General features: G+C 35.9%; 1 protein-coding gene across 12 annotated transcripts in view; it reads left to right on the forward strand.

Annotated features, from left to right (window-relative positions):
* The window catches only part of USH2A (usherin), a 374,435-nt gene that overhangs the window by 203,711 nt on the left and 154,128 nt on the right, over positions 1–16,596 (forward strand). For all 12 annotated transcript variants that reach the window (XR_008429695.1, XR_008429696.1, XM_053936908.1 and 9 more), the window contains one exon: positions 12,125–12,304. Coding sequence is in view for 10 of the 12 variants with exons in the window: in XM_053936908.1 (XP_053792883.1) it covers positions 12,125–12,304 (180 nt within the window). In the remaining 2 variants the exon portion in view is untranslated. The remainder of the gene's footprint in view (positions 1–12,124; positions 12,305–16,596) is intronic.

The raw sequence follows: 16,596 nt of genomic DNA on the forward strand, positions 1-16,596 counted from the left end.
TAGCTCAACTACATGAGGCCTAGAAGGTCTGCCTTTGAATCTAACATATTTCCCTGGCTTTTTTTTTTTTTTTTTTTTTTTCTTTTAAATTAGGAAATAGTATGCCTCTGGGGGATGGATTTAAGAGATACAGATTTTTGAGGAGTGGAAATCATTCTGCATTAGTATAGCCCCTGGACAGGGCAAAGGATCCCACTATGAGGGCATGATTTTTTCCTAATGCACACTGTATTTCTACAATTTTGTACTGCCATCCCTAATGTATATTGTGAAACTCTGCTTGATATGTTGTTATCTTATCAGTGCCCTACTATAGCATATGGTATGTTCAGATAGCAGGTTGATGACGTGTTTAAATAACATGTAACTTAACACTTTCTCTGTCATGAACCTGTTATTCCAACACTGTAGAGGCACCAGCTGATCTCATGCTGAATATTCTGTGGCTGTCCCTAGGCTTAGCACCTTTCCTTGTCCTGTTCCAAATCTTTCAAATTCCACATACCTATGTCTCTGTCTGACTGTCTTAATATTTGATTACACTGCTTTTCCACCAAATGGCTCTGCCATTCATCATGTTTGTTTAAGATACAATATAACTTTCATCCATCTGCTTTTAAAAATATACCCACCTCATAGCAATTCAGTGGAGCATCCTGACAGCTTATTGGTTATTTCCATGTTAAAAACAAGTTATATTTAATTCTAGACCTTTTTTTTTCCTAATGGGTCCAGATCATCTTAAGTAATTTGCAAAAGATTTAAAGTTGCTGTGGGGTTTTTTTTAATGGAGAATGTTTATCTTCTTACAGTAAAAACAATACTTCAGCAAAGGATACATTGTAATGCATAAAAGCAAGGGAGAATGTTTTAGCTGTAATGTGTTTGAATTCCTGACTTTTGATTCCAACATAAATGTTTTGCAATGTATAGCCTGTTTTTTTCATTGCTGTTTAATTCTGTTACTGCTGATACTTCTTTTATTTAAAGATGATGGCTTGGCAAGGTGTTGGTAAATAGTGTGTGCCCATTAAGATTATCAATAACCAAACTGAAAGTCGAGCAAATACTATCACAAACTGATGGAAAAGGTCACTGCAAGTATGAAGTGTAGTTCAGCAGGAGATAGTTTGGATTGTCTGACAATGGAGGAGGATACTTATAATGGATTTTTCCACAGTTTGGCCATGATTTAACAATGTATTCAAGGGAAATACCTGTATCAATTAGCCTTCATTTTTTAATTCAAATCTTCGTTTTTCTGAAAACCTTTCGCTGTGAAAGTACTTGTTAAAAAACTGGAAGGAGCTTTATTGGGGCTGTTTTGCCATTCTGTTCTGCATAGGCATGTTCTAGTTTTCCAGAAAAGTATTTGTTTCCAGCAAACAGCATATGGAGATCAAACAGGACTTTAGGAATTGAGGGCTCTGTCCCAGTTCTGCAGTGCTCAGGCATCATTGCTTGGGCTCAATGCAATGTAATGACAAGTTGCTTTGCCTCAAGTAATTTAAGGCCCAGTACCTGCTTGGGAGGAGCCTTAAAGAGGAATTTGGTTTGCAATTGTTTATTTCAAGCCATAAAATACTAATTCTGCCAGAGAACAAACAGCTGTTCCCTCTTCAAGAGTAGTTAGAGTTCTTGTTATCTGATACACTCCCAGTTCTCAGAGGGCTTTAGGGGAAAGAAAGGTGACAGAGTCAGGCTTATTTCCCTCAAGTAGTTTCAACATTCATCCCTATTTATTCTCAGGTTGGTTCAGATATAGAATACAGGGTCATTTTTAATTGCATCTGAGTGTCTGAAATTAAGTTCTAGGACAGGAAGAATCAGGTGTTACCTCTTTTCCAGAGGAGAGATTTGGAGGAAATTCTTATCTTCCTACCTCTGTCAGATGACTGCGTTAGCACAAAATTAATCCAAATCTGTAGTCCCCAAGATGTTGTGATGCATTTGAATGTGAGTTTGACCTAAAGAGAATCCTTAATTAACTGTACATCCTTAGGGAGTTACATAACACGAAGTTGCAGGGTTATACTCAGAACTCCATTGCTTATGAATGTAGAAATCAATGTGTGTTATTTTCAGTTTGAGGATTTGGGGCTTTTTTTGTTTCTTGAGGGTTTTTTTAATGCTTATTGTAACTTCTTTTGATGACACATCATCTAAGTTCCATATTTTTCAGCAAGATAGCTAACCAGGTATTTTTGTAAAGAAAAAGAATTATTTATCTGCTTATTCTCCTTACTTGGAGATGGTGTACCAGAAAGGTTCATTGCAGCCCACTCATTCTCTTGGCAAAGTGGAGAATTCTAAAGCAGAATACAGCATAAACAGGTTGACTTTTGCATGTATATATCAGAATGTTGCTCATCTAATCTTTTTAGTTTAATATTTACTATATATATGAATAAATAAAGTTCAGATCATCTATTCATTTAACTTCTATAAGAAAGTTCCTCTTGTAGTCTTGAACTTGGCACAGTGTACCCAATACTTTCAGTACCCTCTCCAAACAAAAGTCAAAAAGGAAGTGTTAAGAATCAACCTAGTTCAAAAAGCAATGACTGCTAGGGGAAGACACCACCTGCAGATGGCAACAGAAGTGGGGAAAGGAATGCTGAAGCCCCTTGAAGTTCCTAGCCTGTCTTGTGCTGAAGGCTCGAGAATGAGGAATGGAAGTTATTACAAAATGCTTACCACCTTCTGCACCAGAAAGATAACCTCCACACTCTCAGTGTGAGTGTGGGAGCCCTTAGCTGCTTTTCCAAACCAGCCATTAAGGAGATTTTTCATATTTTGTCCCCTTCCTCTCTCATTTTGTCTGTCATCTTAGTTCTAGTTAGACACCTACAACACTTTGCACTCCTAAAGACATTTGAAGGGGAAGCAAAGAGGATGCATAACCCATTTTCAAAATAGCCATATTTAATCTGTTCACCAGAGCAGAAGTTAGGGGTATTTTGCCTTGGAATTGTAGGGCATTTAAATTTTGATTTGCCTGGCTAGAAAACTCCTGGTTTTGCATGCACTTCAGGATGATTATTGAGTAATGTTTGGTCAAGCTTCAGTAGCTTTTGAGCAGCTTCACAATGCACCATCTAATAGCTTAATTCCTGTATCAGGTGTGCTGTTCTTTTCCTTAATACAGGTGTCTCTGAGGAAAGCAAAATTCAAGTCACTCTCTAATTCCTACATCTGACCATTTCTTTGGTGAAGACTCTAGCATCAGATCACAGATGGTGTTTTAATTGACCTTCTGCATCACTCTATTCCCATATTTATGTTTTTTTGTCACATGTACATTGTCTGTCTTGTACTTTAGAATTTATTTGGTTACATGTGATAAAGCTGATAGGGCTGAACCCCATTTTTGTGAGGAATGTATTATCAGTTCTTAACAGGCTGAAATTCCTAGTGACTGCCTATAGCAGGATTGGCTCCAAGACTGTTTCTACTCCCTTGGAATAGTCTAGGGAATAATAGCAATCTTCTAGAGATGGCTCCGGTAAACAGTATTGAGTAAAAGGGAATTTGCCAATCAGTTTTCCTACAAAAACAGTCTTCTAGTTAATGAATGTCTTCCAGTGTTTTTAACCCACATGAAGACTACATTGACTGTGCTTAAGTATCTATGGTAACTGCTAAATGTAAAAAACCAACTTATGACATTAAACACAATATGATTAATGTCAATGACATAATCCAATCAAGATATATACAATCTGGCTAGAGCATCCACAGATAAAAATATTGAGTTTGAATATTTCTATGTGTTGGCTTTAAACAAATAAACTTCTCTTTAGAGACTAATATAATCCCCATGTGTTTTCTCAGGTAGAGAAAACGTGATGAAAACTGGAATTTTACAAGATTTTGTTGAAGTTTTTCTTTGCACATTTATAAGGGGGAATCAAATTATATTTTGACTATATAAGTTTCTAGTGTGATACCAGAAAGATCACTACGATCAGTCATCTTTTTATAGGGATAATTGTGTGCACCTGATGAGGCTGTGTTACTCTTCATGCTTTTGCCCTAAATAGTCTAGAGGGAGGTAATTTATAAGTAAGTACAACAAACAGTCACCTGAGTGATTCTGTGGTTTTTCAATCTCCAAGCGCATCACTTATGATGCCTCATGCAAGGTGACTGGAAAAACCAAAAGAATGCCATATGTCAGACAAAAATCCTAGATCAAGTTTAGAGCTTCATTCCTTCCAAAGTATTACAACTAACTGTAATGGCATTTGACAGTATTGACTTTTTTTATATGACTTCTTTCGGCTAACTCAGCATTCTGAAAAAATAAATAGTGTTCTCCCTCTGTGATTGAAAGGGTTAAATAGTACCAATTCATTACCACTCACAAAAGGATTTATTTTCTTCTCATAAATCAGTTTTATTCCACATTTTTATTATTCCCTTGGGTCAGCTGCTCCAATTGAAATCAATACAAGTGCAAGTGACACAATCAATCTAGATATTTGATTATGGATTTGAGACTCCAAGTTCTGCTGTGTGTGTTTAGCTAGTCTCCTTCTGATAGTGTCCCTGGAGAATGGAAAATTCTTATTGGCATCCATGAATTATGGGCATAGATTCAGAAACCAGATACTGTGATAATCTCCATTTATGTACTGCTGCAGCTAGAGAAAGAATGTTCTAACCATGGAGAAGCAAACTTGAAGGTTTAAAATCTTACTGTTTCTGTTTTTTTTTTTTTACTGTATAAAGTCCCTCATGAAATAAACTTGATAAAGTCTTGATAAAATTATGATTTGTCTATAAAACCCCTCAAACACAAGGGATGAAATCAGTAACTATATGCTCTATCATCAGCTTCAGATTGCAAGTGCAGCAAATGCTTTTGATCTTTGATGTCTCATGTCAAATGTGATTTTTTGCCACTTGGATTACTAAACTGTGCTGGGACACTTCCTCCTGTTCATATCAAGATAACAGTGCTTAGACACTGGAAACCTTTTTGAAATCCAGAGAAGTTGGTCGTACTCATAGAATGCTTTCCAGAGTTTGATTTAGGTCATGAGCTGCATTCCTACTGTGCGTCTCAAAAACACTCTATACAGTGTGCGGAGTGGGGGCTCCAGGACTGATGCCTCTTGGTGCTATTGCAGAAAAATGGAGTTACAGTAGAGATGAATATAATTACAGCAGAGATTTAATACTATACTGAAACACACTGTTTTAAGTGGGAGGTCTAAATGAGACTGAGTCAGCTGCAAGACTCATTAGATGTTTCTGTGTTTATGAGTAATGAGAAAAACTACAACAGTAATTCAAATCAAAAAGGTTTCGTCTTGGCAGCTTCATCAACAATTACTGAGATTTTTTAGTTCAAAGCCTCATGGCACTGAGCTGAATGCTCCAAAGGGTAGATGAGACCACACACTGAAGATTCCTTCCTGCCTGCCATCATGACAAAGCCTAATCTTGGCTGCAGTCATTAACCATCCGTGGGGTCTGTGCTAAGTTTCTTGTATGAGCTCTCACATCAAGCTGGGGGCTTTATTCATATTTCAGTCTGTAGAATTAATAAGCACATAAATGCACATTACTTAGTGTTTGTAACACTAATAATCACTTATTTCTACTGACAGGAACATGCTTTCATCATAATGATTGCCCCTGCTTTGCCTTAGGGTTCTAGAAGTGTTCTGAAAATTTTCATAGAATCATAGAGCAGCTGAGGTCAGAGAGCACCTCTAGGGAACAACCAGTTCAAGCTCTCTTCTCCAAGCAGGGTTAGTTGGAGCACATTGCCCAGGAGAGTGTCCAGCTGGCTTTTGAGTATCACCAAAGTTGGAGATTCTGAGCAACTTGTTTCAGTGTTTGACCAGTGTCAAAGTAAAAAAAAAAAAAGGTTTTTTATAGGTTTAAACAGAATTTGTTGTATTTTCTGTATGTACTCATTGTGTTTTGTTCTGCTGCTGTACATTGCTGAGAAATGTTTGGCTACTTTATGCCCTCACAACAGATATTTTTAACATTTTATGCATTTTTAAGATCTTTCCTCCTCTTCTTGAGGCTAAACAACCTCAGTTCTCTCAAACCCTCTTTGTGTGACATATTCTTCAAGGCTTTAATTATCTTTGCATGGAGTCCACTCCAGTAAGTCCAGTTTTGTGTTATGCTGGGGATCCCAGAACAGGATGAAGTCTGCAGATGTGTCTCACCATGCTGAATAGAGAGGAGGAATCCCCTTCCAGTGTCAGTCAGGCAGTGTACATACAGATAGTGTCTGTATGTCTCAAGACAATCTAACATAGCTCTACCAAATCTGAGTCTGTAAGAAGCCTCTTTGAGTGATGACTAGAGTACCAGTCAGAAACTGGATCTTCTAGGTTTCATATTTCTGCTGTACATGCCAACACAGATTTTGATCTTGTTCTTCAAATATTTTCCATTTTTCAGGCTTAAAACTAAAGGCTTCTTTTAATTCCCAGGGGAAAAGGAAAAAGATATTTTTTTTAATGCAGATAATGTGAAACTCTTCTTATTTACAGGAAAATTAATATTTTGGATTCATAATTTTTCCAGTTCCCCCAGCGCTTTTATATTACCCATTTTGACTCATTCAGCAACACTCCTCCTAGCCCATGAGAGTGAAGTTTTCATGTGTTAAGAGAGTCTTTAAGTTTTGAACTCAGTTTGATGGACTGTGACCATGATATGTCCATAGGAACAATATATCTGTTAGCTCAAGAGAAGGGGAACAAATAGTGGTTCAAGACATTGAGGCAAAAAAATCAGCAGTATTCTCATCTGAAAAAAAAAAAAAAAGAAAAAAGCAAACAAAAAAAATCTTCCAAAACAGAATGCCAAAACATAAAAACCAATCTTGTCTCAAAACATAACCCCCCCCAATAGTTTGTTGAAAAGGGGGGTATGGCATCAAAGCCAAACTACTTCACAAGTCAATATAACAATTGAGATGACAATTTGAGAACAGTTCATTATTACAGTTCTTAATAATGCCAATAATGCTAAAGAAGTATTTTAGCTGGTTTTCTACTGGGATAATCAAACTAATGGAAGGTGATATTTTTTTATTCTAAATACTCCATTAGAAATAGTGGGAAAGGAAGAGATGGAGAAAAGAAAAAATTTAGGTGGGAGGAAAGTAGCTTTTGTGGTAGTTAATGAGGCTGAAGAATAGGCAAAACTAACAGGCAAACAAATGAGCTAAGACACAAAGAAGTGTACATATTCACAGAATTTCCCACCAAAGATGTGGTGTCAAAGAGACACAAATTAGCTGTGTCTCAAATAGGGACAGAAACTGGTGACAAAGAGGATGAGTTCAGGTGAATTTTTGTTTCATTTTTTATTTTGCTATTCTAATCTTATTAACTTCTGTGGCCCAATGTACAAGGCTTAACTTCTGTTTGCTCACAGTCATATAAAGCAGGCATAAAACCAACTGTAAGTGTTTGTGATAGTTACCTAAGTAATCTTTGTATAGATCCTCACATGAACCATTCCTTGAGCTGGATTTTTACTACCTTTAGTCTTTGACTAGTCTTCTATACTGGTAATAGTTCTGCTTCTGTCTGCTTGAATATCGTAGGGCAACATGTTCTATAATGTAAAAGAGGTTATAGGACATAATGGAGCTATATGTAAGTATGGATTGGTATTAATCACAAATGCAATGATATTAAAAGAATTACTTGGTATTTGCCCACACTTGTGAAAAATGTGTCTTTCTCTGTTTAATACATAAAAAGAAAACATCTCAATTTATTACCTTAAAAACATAAATTTTGATCCTGATGGAAAGAGTACCTTTAAACATGCCCATATTTGGGGGGGGGGGAATTCTTAAATGTAAGATGAATATGTTTAGTTTGTATTATTTCTTTGCCATGAAAATGGTTTCGTGTTGTACCATTTCCTGCACTCTTCACAACCTTTGTTACATGAATAAGATATCAGGATACTAATGACTAATATACAGTATTCTGTGTCTGCTGCTGCTATACTGTACTGCTGTGACCTTTGCAATATTATGTATTCTGATTGGCTGTGCATTTCACCTCTTCCCCACAAGTTAATAAGGCTGTAAAAAGGAGAGAACTTGAAATCGCCAGCCAGTCAAATTACAGAATATTGAAAAGGTCAGAGCAGTACAGCACACAGAAAAAAAATTATGGAATATATGAGGCATTAAAATTCTTGTGACAATGATTATAACAAGAATGGAAAAGGATACCCATTTATGTTATTTCAATCTAGTGAACCCCATACGATGATGGACCCAGGACAGCAGTAATTTACGCATCACTGCCTCACAGGAGCTTAATTCACCTATTTACAGGGGAGCTCAGTAACAGGAATGCCTATCTGCTTGAGAATCCCCTGCAGAGTGTCCACTCAAAACCATCCTGAACCTTCAAGTACAGATACTCACTGTCTAGAGTGCTCTTTGAAGCTTCGCACTTTTAAACAGTGATTTTGAATGTGATATGTGTTTGTGTGTCTTTGTTTCAACTATACATCACTTTTAAGTATATTTATGGATATTCTTTAGCCCTCATTTCTTCATATTGATGTTCTCCTGAAAAACTGACATACCTTGATCAGCTATAAACTAGGAATAAACTGGGAACAGCAGAAGTAGTTCTCAATTAGCCTTAGGTAAAGAAGTCCCACAGATAATTTTGGGGAGTTATGGAGAACTGAGCAGGAAGGCTAGTAAAATAACAAAACCATAACTGTGCAAAAATATGGAAAGATTAAGGAGCTTGAGGAAACCCTTCATGTCTGCCAAGGATTTAGGTTTTCTTAAGAGGTTATACAGAATAGACTCTCTGAGCCCTGTCCAGACTCTCCTATCGGGATTTATCTTTTTGTGCAGGTGTTTCCATGCCTTAAGCATTGATGGATGTGGTGAACCATTCATGGATGTATAGGAGTTTGTTTTGCCCCTTTAGGTTGTTCATGTTAACAGAATTGTGGGGGAAACTTGCTTGTTGGGGTGCTGGTGTCTGTTCATGGCAGGAATTACAAGGCAGAAGTGAGGAGGTGTTCTGGTACGAACCACTTGTCTGAAGTAGAACAATGTCTCTTAGGACTTTACACTGTCTGAGGTGACTGCTGTTTGGATCTGCAATGGACTTGCTGGTGGGCTACAGTGGGACACGTGGGCAGCATGGAGAGAAAAACACCCAAGAAAATTGGACAAAGGGAGGCTTCATCCACTTATACTCACAAATTGAGTCCACACTGAGGCAATCTGGGCAGGAATGGCATGGAATGATATGGCAGGGTTATCACTGTATCGCTTTCTGTCAGGCTGAACCTATGTGTCTGCATTTTCCAGCCCACTGAAAGCACAGTTTAGGCAGTGAGAAGTAGCAAAGCTCCATATTGCAAGTCAGCCACAGCAAGACCTGCATTTTAAAATGTTCTTCTAATATTTTGCTTGCCGGCAGCAGTAAGTTCCTTGTTTGGGAACTGGGATAAAACACCTTTTGTCTGTGTAAAATTTGGACTAGGAAACTTGCAAGTACTCTTTAGCATTTTATTAGAAGCAGTGAAAAATTTTGAGCTGCTGTGTTGTCTATCTCATTGTAAATTTGCAAGTTCATTTTTGAGCTGAATAAAATGGTTATGTAATTACATACTTCTCCTAATTATTGGGTAATTATATACTTCTTATAATTGCCGAGTAATCACTCTGCTATAACTAGAATTTAATGTTACAACTAATTGTATAATTACTGTATATTAATGTTGTTATCCAGGCAACTTGGAATAGAGTGTTATCCTTTTAATTCATTTTCTGTTACTCAAAACTGTATTTTTAAAATATAGTATAGTTAGCCATTGGAAGAAAGATTAAAAATGGAATAGAAGTATCAGCAGAGGAAGTACGTGGTTTCTTACCAGGCTCAGGTGGATGAAATTAAAATATTAACAAGTTAAATCTGTACTGTTGATAGGAAAAAATTCATTTTCACATGAATTTGGCATATATAAATTACTGTTAGACAATTTCTTTTCTGCTTGATATTTGACTCTAGCCTAAGTGCTGATCTGTTAACACTGTATTTTTAAACTTTCCCGGACATTAGAGGTGAAACGTTTGAAAAATGTGTCTTTTTTTTCCACAGCCAGCTGAGTCCTTAAGTGTTTAATGTCCCTAGGACCTTAAGACTGTGTATGTCAAGTATTGTTGCATGATCTTCACAAATAATAAATCACAAAATTCACAAAAACTGTGATCGATAAGAGGAGAAATGTGCTTTGTTGGACTGTATCTTCTCCCAAATCACACAGAGGGACAGTTTCACTACAAAGATGCAGAAGGAGGATTTGATACACTGTTTAAAAGCTGAGACCAAGTAATGCAAATACATTTTTCTAGTGCTGGTTGAGTAGCCCAAGTATAAGAGTAATCGCAGACAAAATAACTTTCCTTCTGCAGGATTCTGTATGTGGAATGTGGAAAATGTGGTTGGTCTTCTTGCGTGTAAAGAAGCTTTGCCTCTATTGCTGTACCTAAACCAGGGTGACTTCAGTGAAATCCAAAATTAATCCATCAAGCTTCATGAAATCATTCTACCTTTATGCTACTGTAGTCTGTTTGAGTGGTCTGGTGCCAAGGTAGGGTTCTGTCCAGGTAGAATTTGAGCAATGAGGAACTGGGCTGCAAGGCAGATATATAAAAAAGAGTTTTGGAAACCTGTCACCCTCCCCAAAATGTGAAAAAATAAGCTTTTTGTATGTTACCAATAGAATAACTGAAAACACCGGTGCAGTTCATAAACAGCAAAATAAAGGAAGGGCTTGGATTTGTACCATAAGTGAACCAAATTGTTCATAGGAATCCCCAAATTAGAGGAAAATCCCAATCACTTGTCTGTGGTAAAATGTAATGTGAGCATGACTGAAAGGTACTGCAGATACACCTTAATGCACATCATAGAAACATAGAGTATTTGAAAAATTGTTTCTGATTTAATAGCATTTCAGTTTTAATAGTTCATTTGATACTTACATCAAAATGAGTAAGTCCGATGAATGTCCCTTAAAAATTAATTTAAAAATTAATTTTTCTAGGTTTTTTTGTAATTCTGTCTTATTTAGATTTTGTAAAAGACTCAAATGTAAATATTGAATCTTCTAGCTCTGACAATATCTTAATTGATTTACAATATTTTTATAGTTATAGTCTGTTTACTCTCATTCTCATACCTGTGGTCTTACACTTGTGTTATTCTGCTGTTGTTTGTAATACAGAATTTTTATTGGCTTCAATGTGAGAGCTCTCCATGTAGTGATGGATAGTAATAATAATATTAATCGTTTATATAGCCTTTCATATACTCAAAATATAAGATGACAAGCTTAAGTAAGTCAGCTTGTCTCTGACATATGTTACCGAGGTCTTCATTAAGTCAGAAAAATATTACTTGACATATATAATTTTTTATTTTCTAGTCTAACTAGGTATTTTGGAAAGTTTTTGCATTTTTTTTTATTTTTGTAGGGTAGAATATTGTCTTATCTTAAGTTTGAGATCTTAAAAGGGTTGCAAAGGACATGTAGGTTGCTGTGGTGTCCTTTGATGATTTCAACTGATAAACTGAGTGCTTCAAATCCTTGTTTTGTCTTTGAGAGAACTGCAGACCATGCTGTAAAACCTGTTACTGCAGATGCATGTTATGCAGATACTGTTATGCATGCAGTGGAATTAGCTTATCAACTTCTAAGTTAAGCATTTTTGTAGCAAATTCAAAAAGTTTTGCCAGTCTTTCATGAGAGTTACCATTAATGTCTGGAATGTGCAGTTATCACAGAACTGTTCTGGAACTTCTGTTTGCTGTACATAGCAATCAGCTTTGCAACTGGTTGGTTTGTGTATTGATTTGTTTATTTCCCAAGATGTACAAATGCCACAAACTGTTGGCAGAAGGAGAAGAAATTGTGTACAAAAAGTTTTCTTCCTAACAGACCAAAAATTTGTGTGTGTTACTGGTATAAATAGCAACTCTTCATTAGAGTTGAGAAATAAGACTTGGTTCATACAGACTGAATTGTAGCAGATGCAAGGTCTAACGTTTGTTCTTTTCCTCCCCCTCTTGTTTTTCCATAACAGATAATGCTAATTATTCTATTGTAAATGATACTCGGATGTTGTGCAGCAGCAAGGAATTCAATGTATGGGTACCCATTAAAGGACTGATTCCATTTTCTAACTACACAGTTCAAGTGAATGTGTCCAACAGCCAGGGCAGCTTGATAAGTGATGCTATAACCATAGTCATGCCTCCAGGAGGTAAGTATGAAAAAGTGCTTTTTCTGTGTATGTAACAATTACACAAACACTCTGTTCAACAAAACGTTATTTATTATCGCAGCTGAGGACTGAAGTTCAGAAGAATATGTTTGTATTAGTAATTATTACTCACAAAATTGTTCTTTTTGGCTTCTAATTTGTCACTTTGTTCCATTTAAGAACTAGAAAATGAAACTACATAGTTGTGTAGTTAACATATTATGAAGGTGAGAAGTGCATTATGTAATTCATTTTTTTTTCTGTGAATGGTGGTGTATTCTGGCATGGACAGCTAATTTAGCCTAAGAATATAGAGAGATTCACCTTCATTTTGTAATCTGTTTTAGAGCAAAAGTTGTAAGTGCTGACAAGGAGCACTTATTGAATAGACTTAGAGAATTTGTTTAGTAATAGTAATATAAACCATTGGCAATATATTGAGCCAGAATCCACAAAATAATGTTGCTGTAAGAAAGTCAATTACAATGTGCTGATTTACAGTGAATTAGGTGGTAAGCCAGTCTGGATATTATTTTCATAGCAATTTGAAATAAGAGAGTTGAGCAAATATGCCCTAAACATTGTACAATGATTTGTTTGGTGGCTTTATTGTTGTTTAGTATTTTTTCAAGAAAGCTTACATTTATAGCTGATGTAGCTGTCCTGCTTTTCTTTTCATGGACACCCTAGCTAATTAGTTTTCATTAAATAAATATCAATGGATACAATTAATTTAAGGCAATTTTGAGTTTTTAAGTGAGAATCCAACAACACTTGTTTTTGAGAGATGTGTGGTTTAGCTGTTGAGCAAAAGCAGTGTAGAGGGATGTACATACAATTTGAAAGCAAAAGAAAAGAAAAAAAGAAAATAGGAAAGAAAAATCATAAACCTCAAAGTTCCAAAACAGTCATGAAACAACTTGCTTGCAAACAGATGGATTGGGTTTGAGGACTTCAGAAAAGTGAGTAAATCCAACACAAAGTTTTTATGACAGATTACTGAGGAACAAGGAAAAAGTCAATTCCCAGCTCATTTTATATTTTTCCAATCTGATCGTCAAGTTGCACCTACTATTAACAAATATATGCTTTCATATAATAATAAAATTATATCTGAGTTTTACTGCTCATTTAAGACTGAGCAGTAAGACACTGATATTTCTAGCTCCAGTGTCACATTTCAATTTTGCTTAGCAAAATTTGGTTGTGAAAATTTCACCAAATGACAAGGTAAAGGATCTTTAAAGATAAGCAAGGATGTGCACAAGTTTATGACAGCCATTAAGATACACTTTCTTTCATCATTAGATTGTTGTTGATTACAATTAGAAAACTTATAGCTTTGAAATTATCTTTTTTATGACCTTGTGGTAGTTTAAAAGCAATACCTCATTGGTTAAATAGGTTTTAGTTCATGCTTCCTTTTAGTTAATGATCTGAAAACATATTATCCTGATTTACACATAAAATCATGCTGAAAAGCATGTGGCATTCACTAGGATATGTGTGTTTAAGTAGAATTAAATTAGCAGTGAGAGTTATTAAAGAAATCTTCCATACTATTGTCCAGTGGACTGTGATCTGTAGAGAAATGAATAATAAATGAAGCAGTGCATATGAGAGAAGTGCTCTCTCACACGCTGTGTTTTCTCTATATGTGCACACATGTACAGACACACGTGTGTATCTAGGACAATATAGGTTTGCTTTACTATGATCTTTATTATAATGAGGCTTTGAGTGTTAAACAATTCCATTGCATGCTAAAATGTGAGTATAATGGTAATTTTACACCAGGCAGTGTTCAGTGCTTTCACACTTTCTAAATCATTAAATGAAATGTAGATGCTACTTAAATAAGAAAGAATTTTATTTTTTACTTCAGTGGCCAAGATTTTACTTAGACAGAAGTTTTGTTTGATCAAAAAGTAAAGAAGGTTTCATTATGTACAAAACCACAGCCTTTTAGTGAGGGTTAAAATGTACCATTCTCCTTTCAAGGATACAAAAAAATGCTATTTAAGAAATCTGCAATGTGGGGACTATTTCATAGAGCTTGATGGAAGATTGTCTAAGAGGGAGAGTGATAGAGGACAAAGGAGTATTCCATTTTGAAGTTATTGCTGATCGCTGTTTTACAATTATGATACAGTTTTTTTTTTCCAACATGCATTTCTTTGTTCTTTTTTTTTTTTAGATTTAAAACCCATTGCACACAATATAAAGCACACCAAATCTTTAGTGTTACCTGATTGAATATATCTTAATTTCTTATCAAGCTGATGTGCCATGCTTAAAGTCAACACTAAAAAAAAAAAACTATCTTAGAAATAAAGAATTTATTTTATCTATGCTCTCAACTAAAATTGCAGTGCAGGTTCAAGAGTTCTTGGAAAGACTAAAAAAATAAAAACTGAATCCAAATGGTAATCCATAAATATGAAACTTTCTTTTGACCCTTACCCTGTAGTGGTCTGGAGTTACTAATGGGGTTAGGATTTCAACTCTTAATGGGACTTCGTGCATTAGTGTTTGGTATGCATAGAATTCAGCATTCAGTTTAATAAGTGGTTGACATTGGTGATGTCCCTTAATTTGCTTAAATCTAATTGGCTCTTTTATCAGTCAAACCTGTATGGATTGGCAATTGATCAGAAAGGGTCAGCCATGACTGTGCATGTACTTAAATGCTGGAACCACCAGTTAAAGTCACTGTTGCATAATAAGAAGCTGAAACCATGAGAACAAATGATCTTCAGAGTCAGAAAGCAAAAGAAAGAGGAGAAGTTTTCAGGATGTTCAAGTTCAGAACAAAGGCATTATGGAGTATATAAATTTTAAATACACTGCTTTTTGCCTCAAGACTTAAAGCTTTTTTTTTTTCCAGATGAACTGAAATCTTGTCTGAAACTGTCTTTGTTACATCAAAGAACTGCATAGAAAGCTAAAAGAGATGGAAGAAGCATAAAAGGGCATAGTTTAAAATGATTAGTGACAAATTTCATACTGCAGCGGTAGAAGTAAATTTTTTTGAGTTTTATATTTTTCCAGAAAGAATAAATTTGTTCTATTTATCTTGTCCTAAACTGCTTTGGTAGAAGCTGTAAAAAAATAATATTCTAGCCAGGGCTTCACATTGATTTGAGGATACCAGGCAGTAAAAGATCTGGAAAACAAATTGTTTTAGAATTAATTGAATTAGATAAATGAATTGAAGTGATAGAGAGGATATAAAGCTGCAAAATTCTGGGAGAAAACCTTTTGCACAGAGTTCTTGGTTATACATTTTTCTCCTCAATGAGTGCTACTTTTGATGTAGTGGCACATAGAAGACCCCATTATTTTAGAATTGCTTTGTAATAAGGAATGGTGAGCTAGCAGAAGGGAAATTTGCAATCACTGCTGATAATAGCTTAGATTCTAGTTAAATCCATTTATTCCCTTCCTCTGGCCCCCATATCCTAAGTATGGAAGGGAATGGGAAGATGGATTATGTTGAATAAATAGATGCAAAAAGAAAGACAGACTGCTGCTCTGATGGGAAGCAGGAAGGTGGAGTCTCAATAGTCCCCTTCAAAGCAGGAAAAAGGATTCGATTTCCAAAGTCATGACAAGAGGCCTGAAGAGGGTTTTGGATGGTAGTTCTGTACCACATTGCAGAGTTGACTCCCTGTGGATTCTTATACTGGGGATTACAAACCATTAACTTGGTGCTGATTTATCCACAGAAAAGAGCTTCAAATAATTGATACATCCTGTGTAAAACATATAAGGAAAGATACTCTGAAAAAAAATCTGCCTGAGTAGTGAAGTGCCTCTTTAAACTCTGCCATGATTTATTAAGTATGTTGTTCGATTATGTGCTCTGTCTGTGATTTGCACAACATAGGAATGTCTAGCAGAGAAAGATGTAAGACCTTTAAGCTCCTGCCCCTTGCAGGTCCCTTCTTTCTGTGTCAAATACTTCATGCCACTGCCTGGGCTTGTTCTCAGCAACAAAACTTGAGCCTACATACCTGTAGCTGTTGGTGTTTGTTCAATATCTACAGGAGATGGTGTCCTGCAACCAGAGGGTTTCAGCCACTGTTGGTCTAAGTTGCAACACCTCAGAGACAGGATACTGAACCTCATCACAGGACCGCTGGTCTAATTATGCAAACAACAAGGAACCACATAATACAACTTGTATTCAAATCCGAAAGCATTTGCTCGTGGAGGTTGATCCCTGAGGCCAGCAGGTCTCCTTAGAGGAATGAATATTCAATAAACAAAGAAAACTGATGCTAAGTCAG

This window comes from Vidua chalybeata, chromosome 3 (assembly GCF_026979565.1).
Source record: "Vidua chalybeata isolate OUT-0048 chromosome 3, bVidCha1 merged haplotype, whole genome shotgun sequence".
In the NCBI taxonomy this organism is placed as follows: domain Eukaryota; kingdom Metazoa; phylum Chordata; class Aves; order Passeriformes; family Viduidae; genus Vidua; species Vidua chalybeata.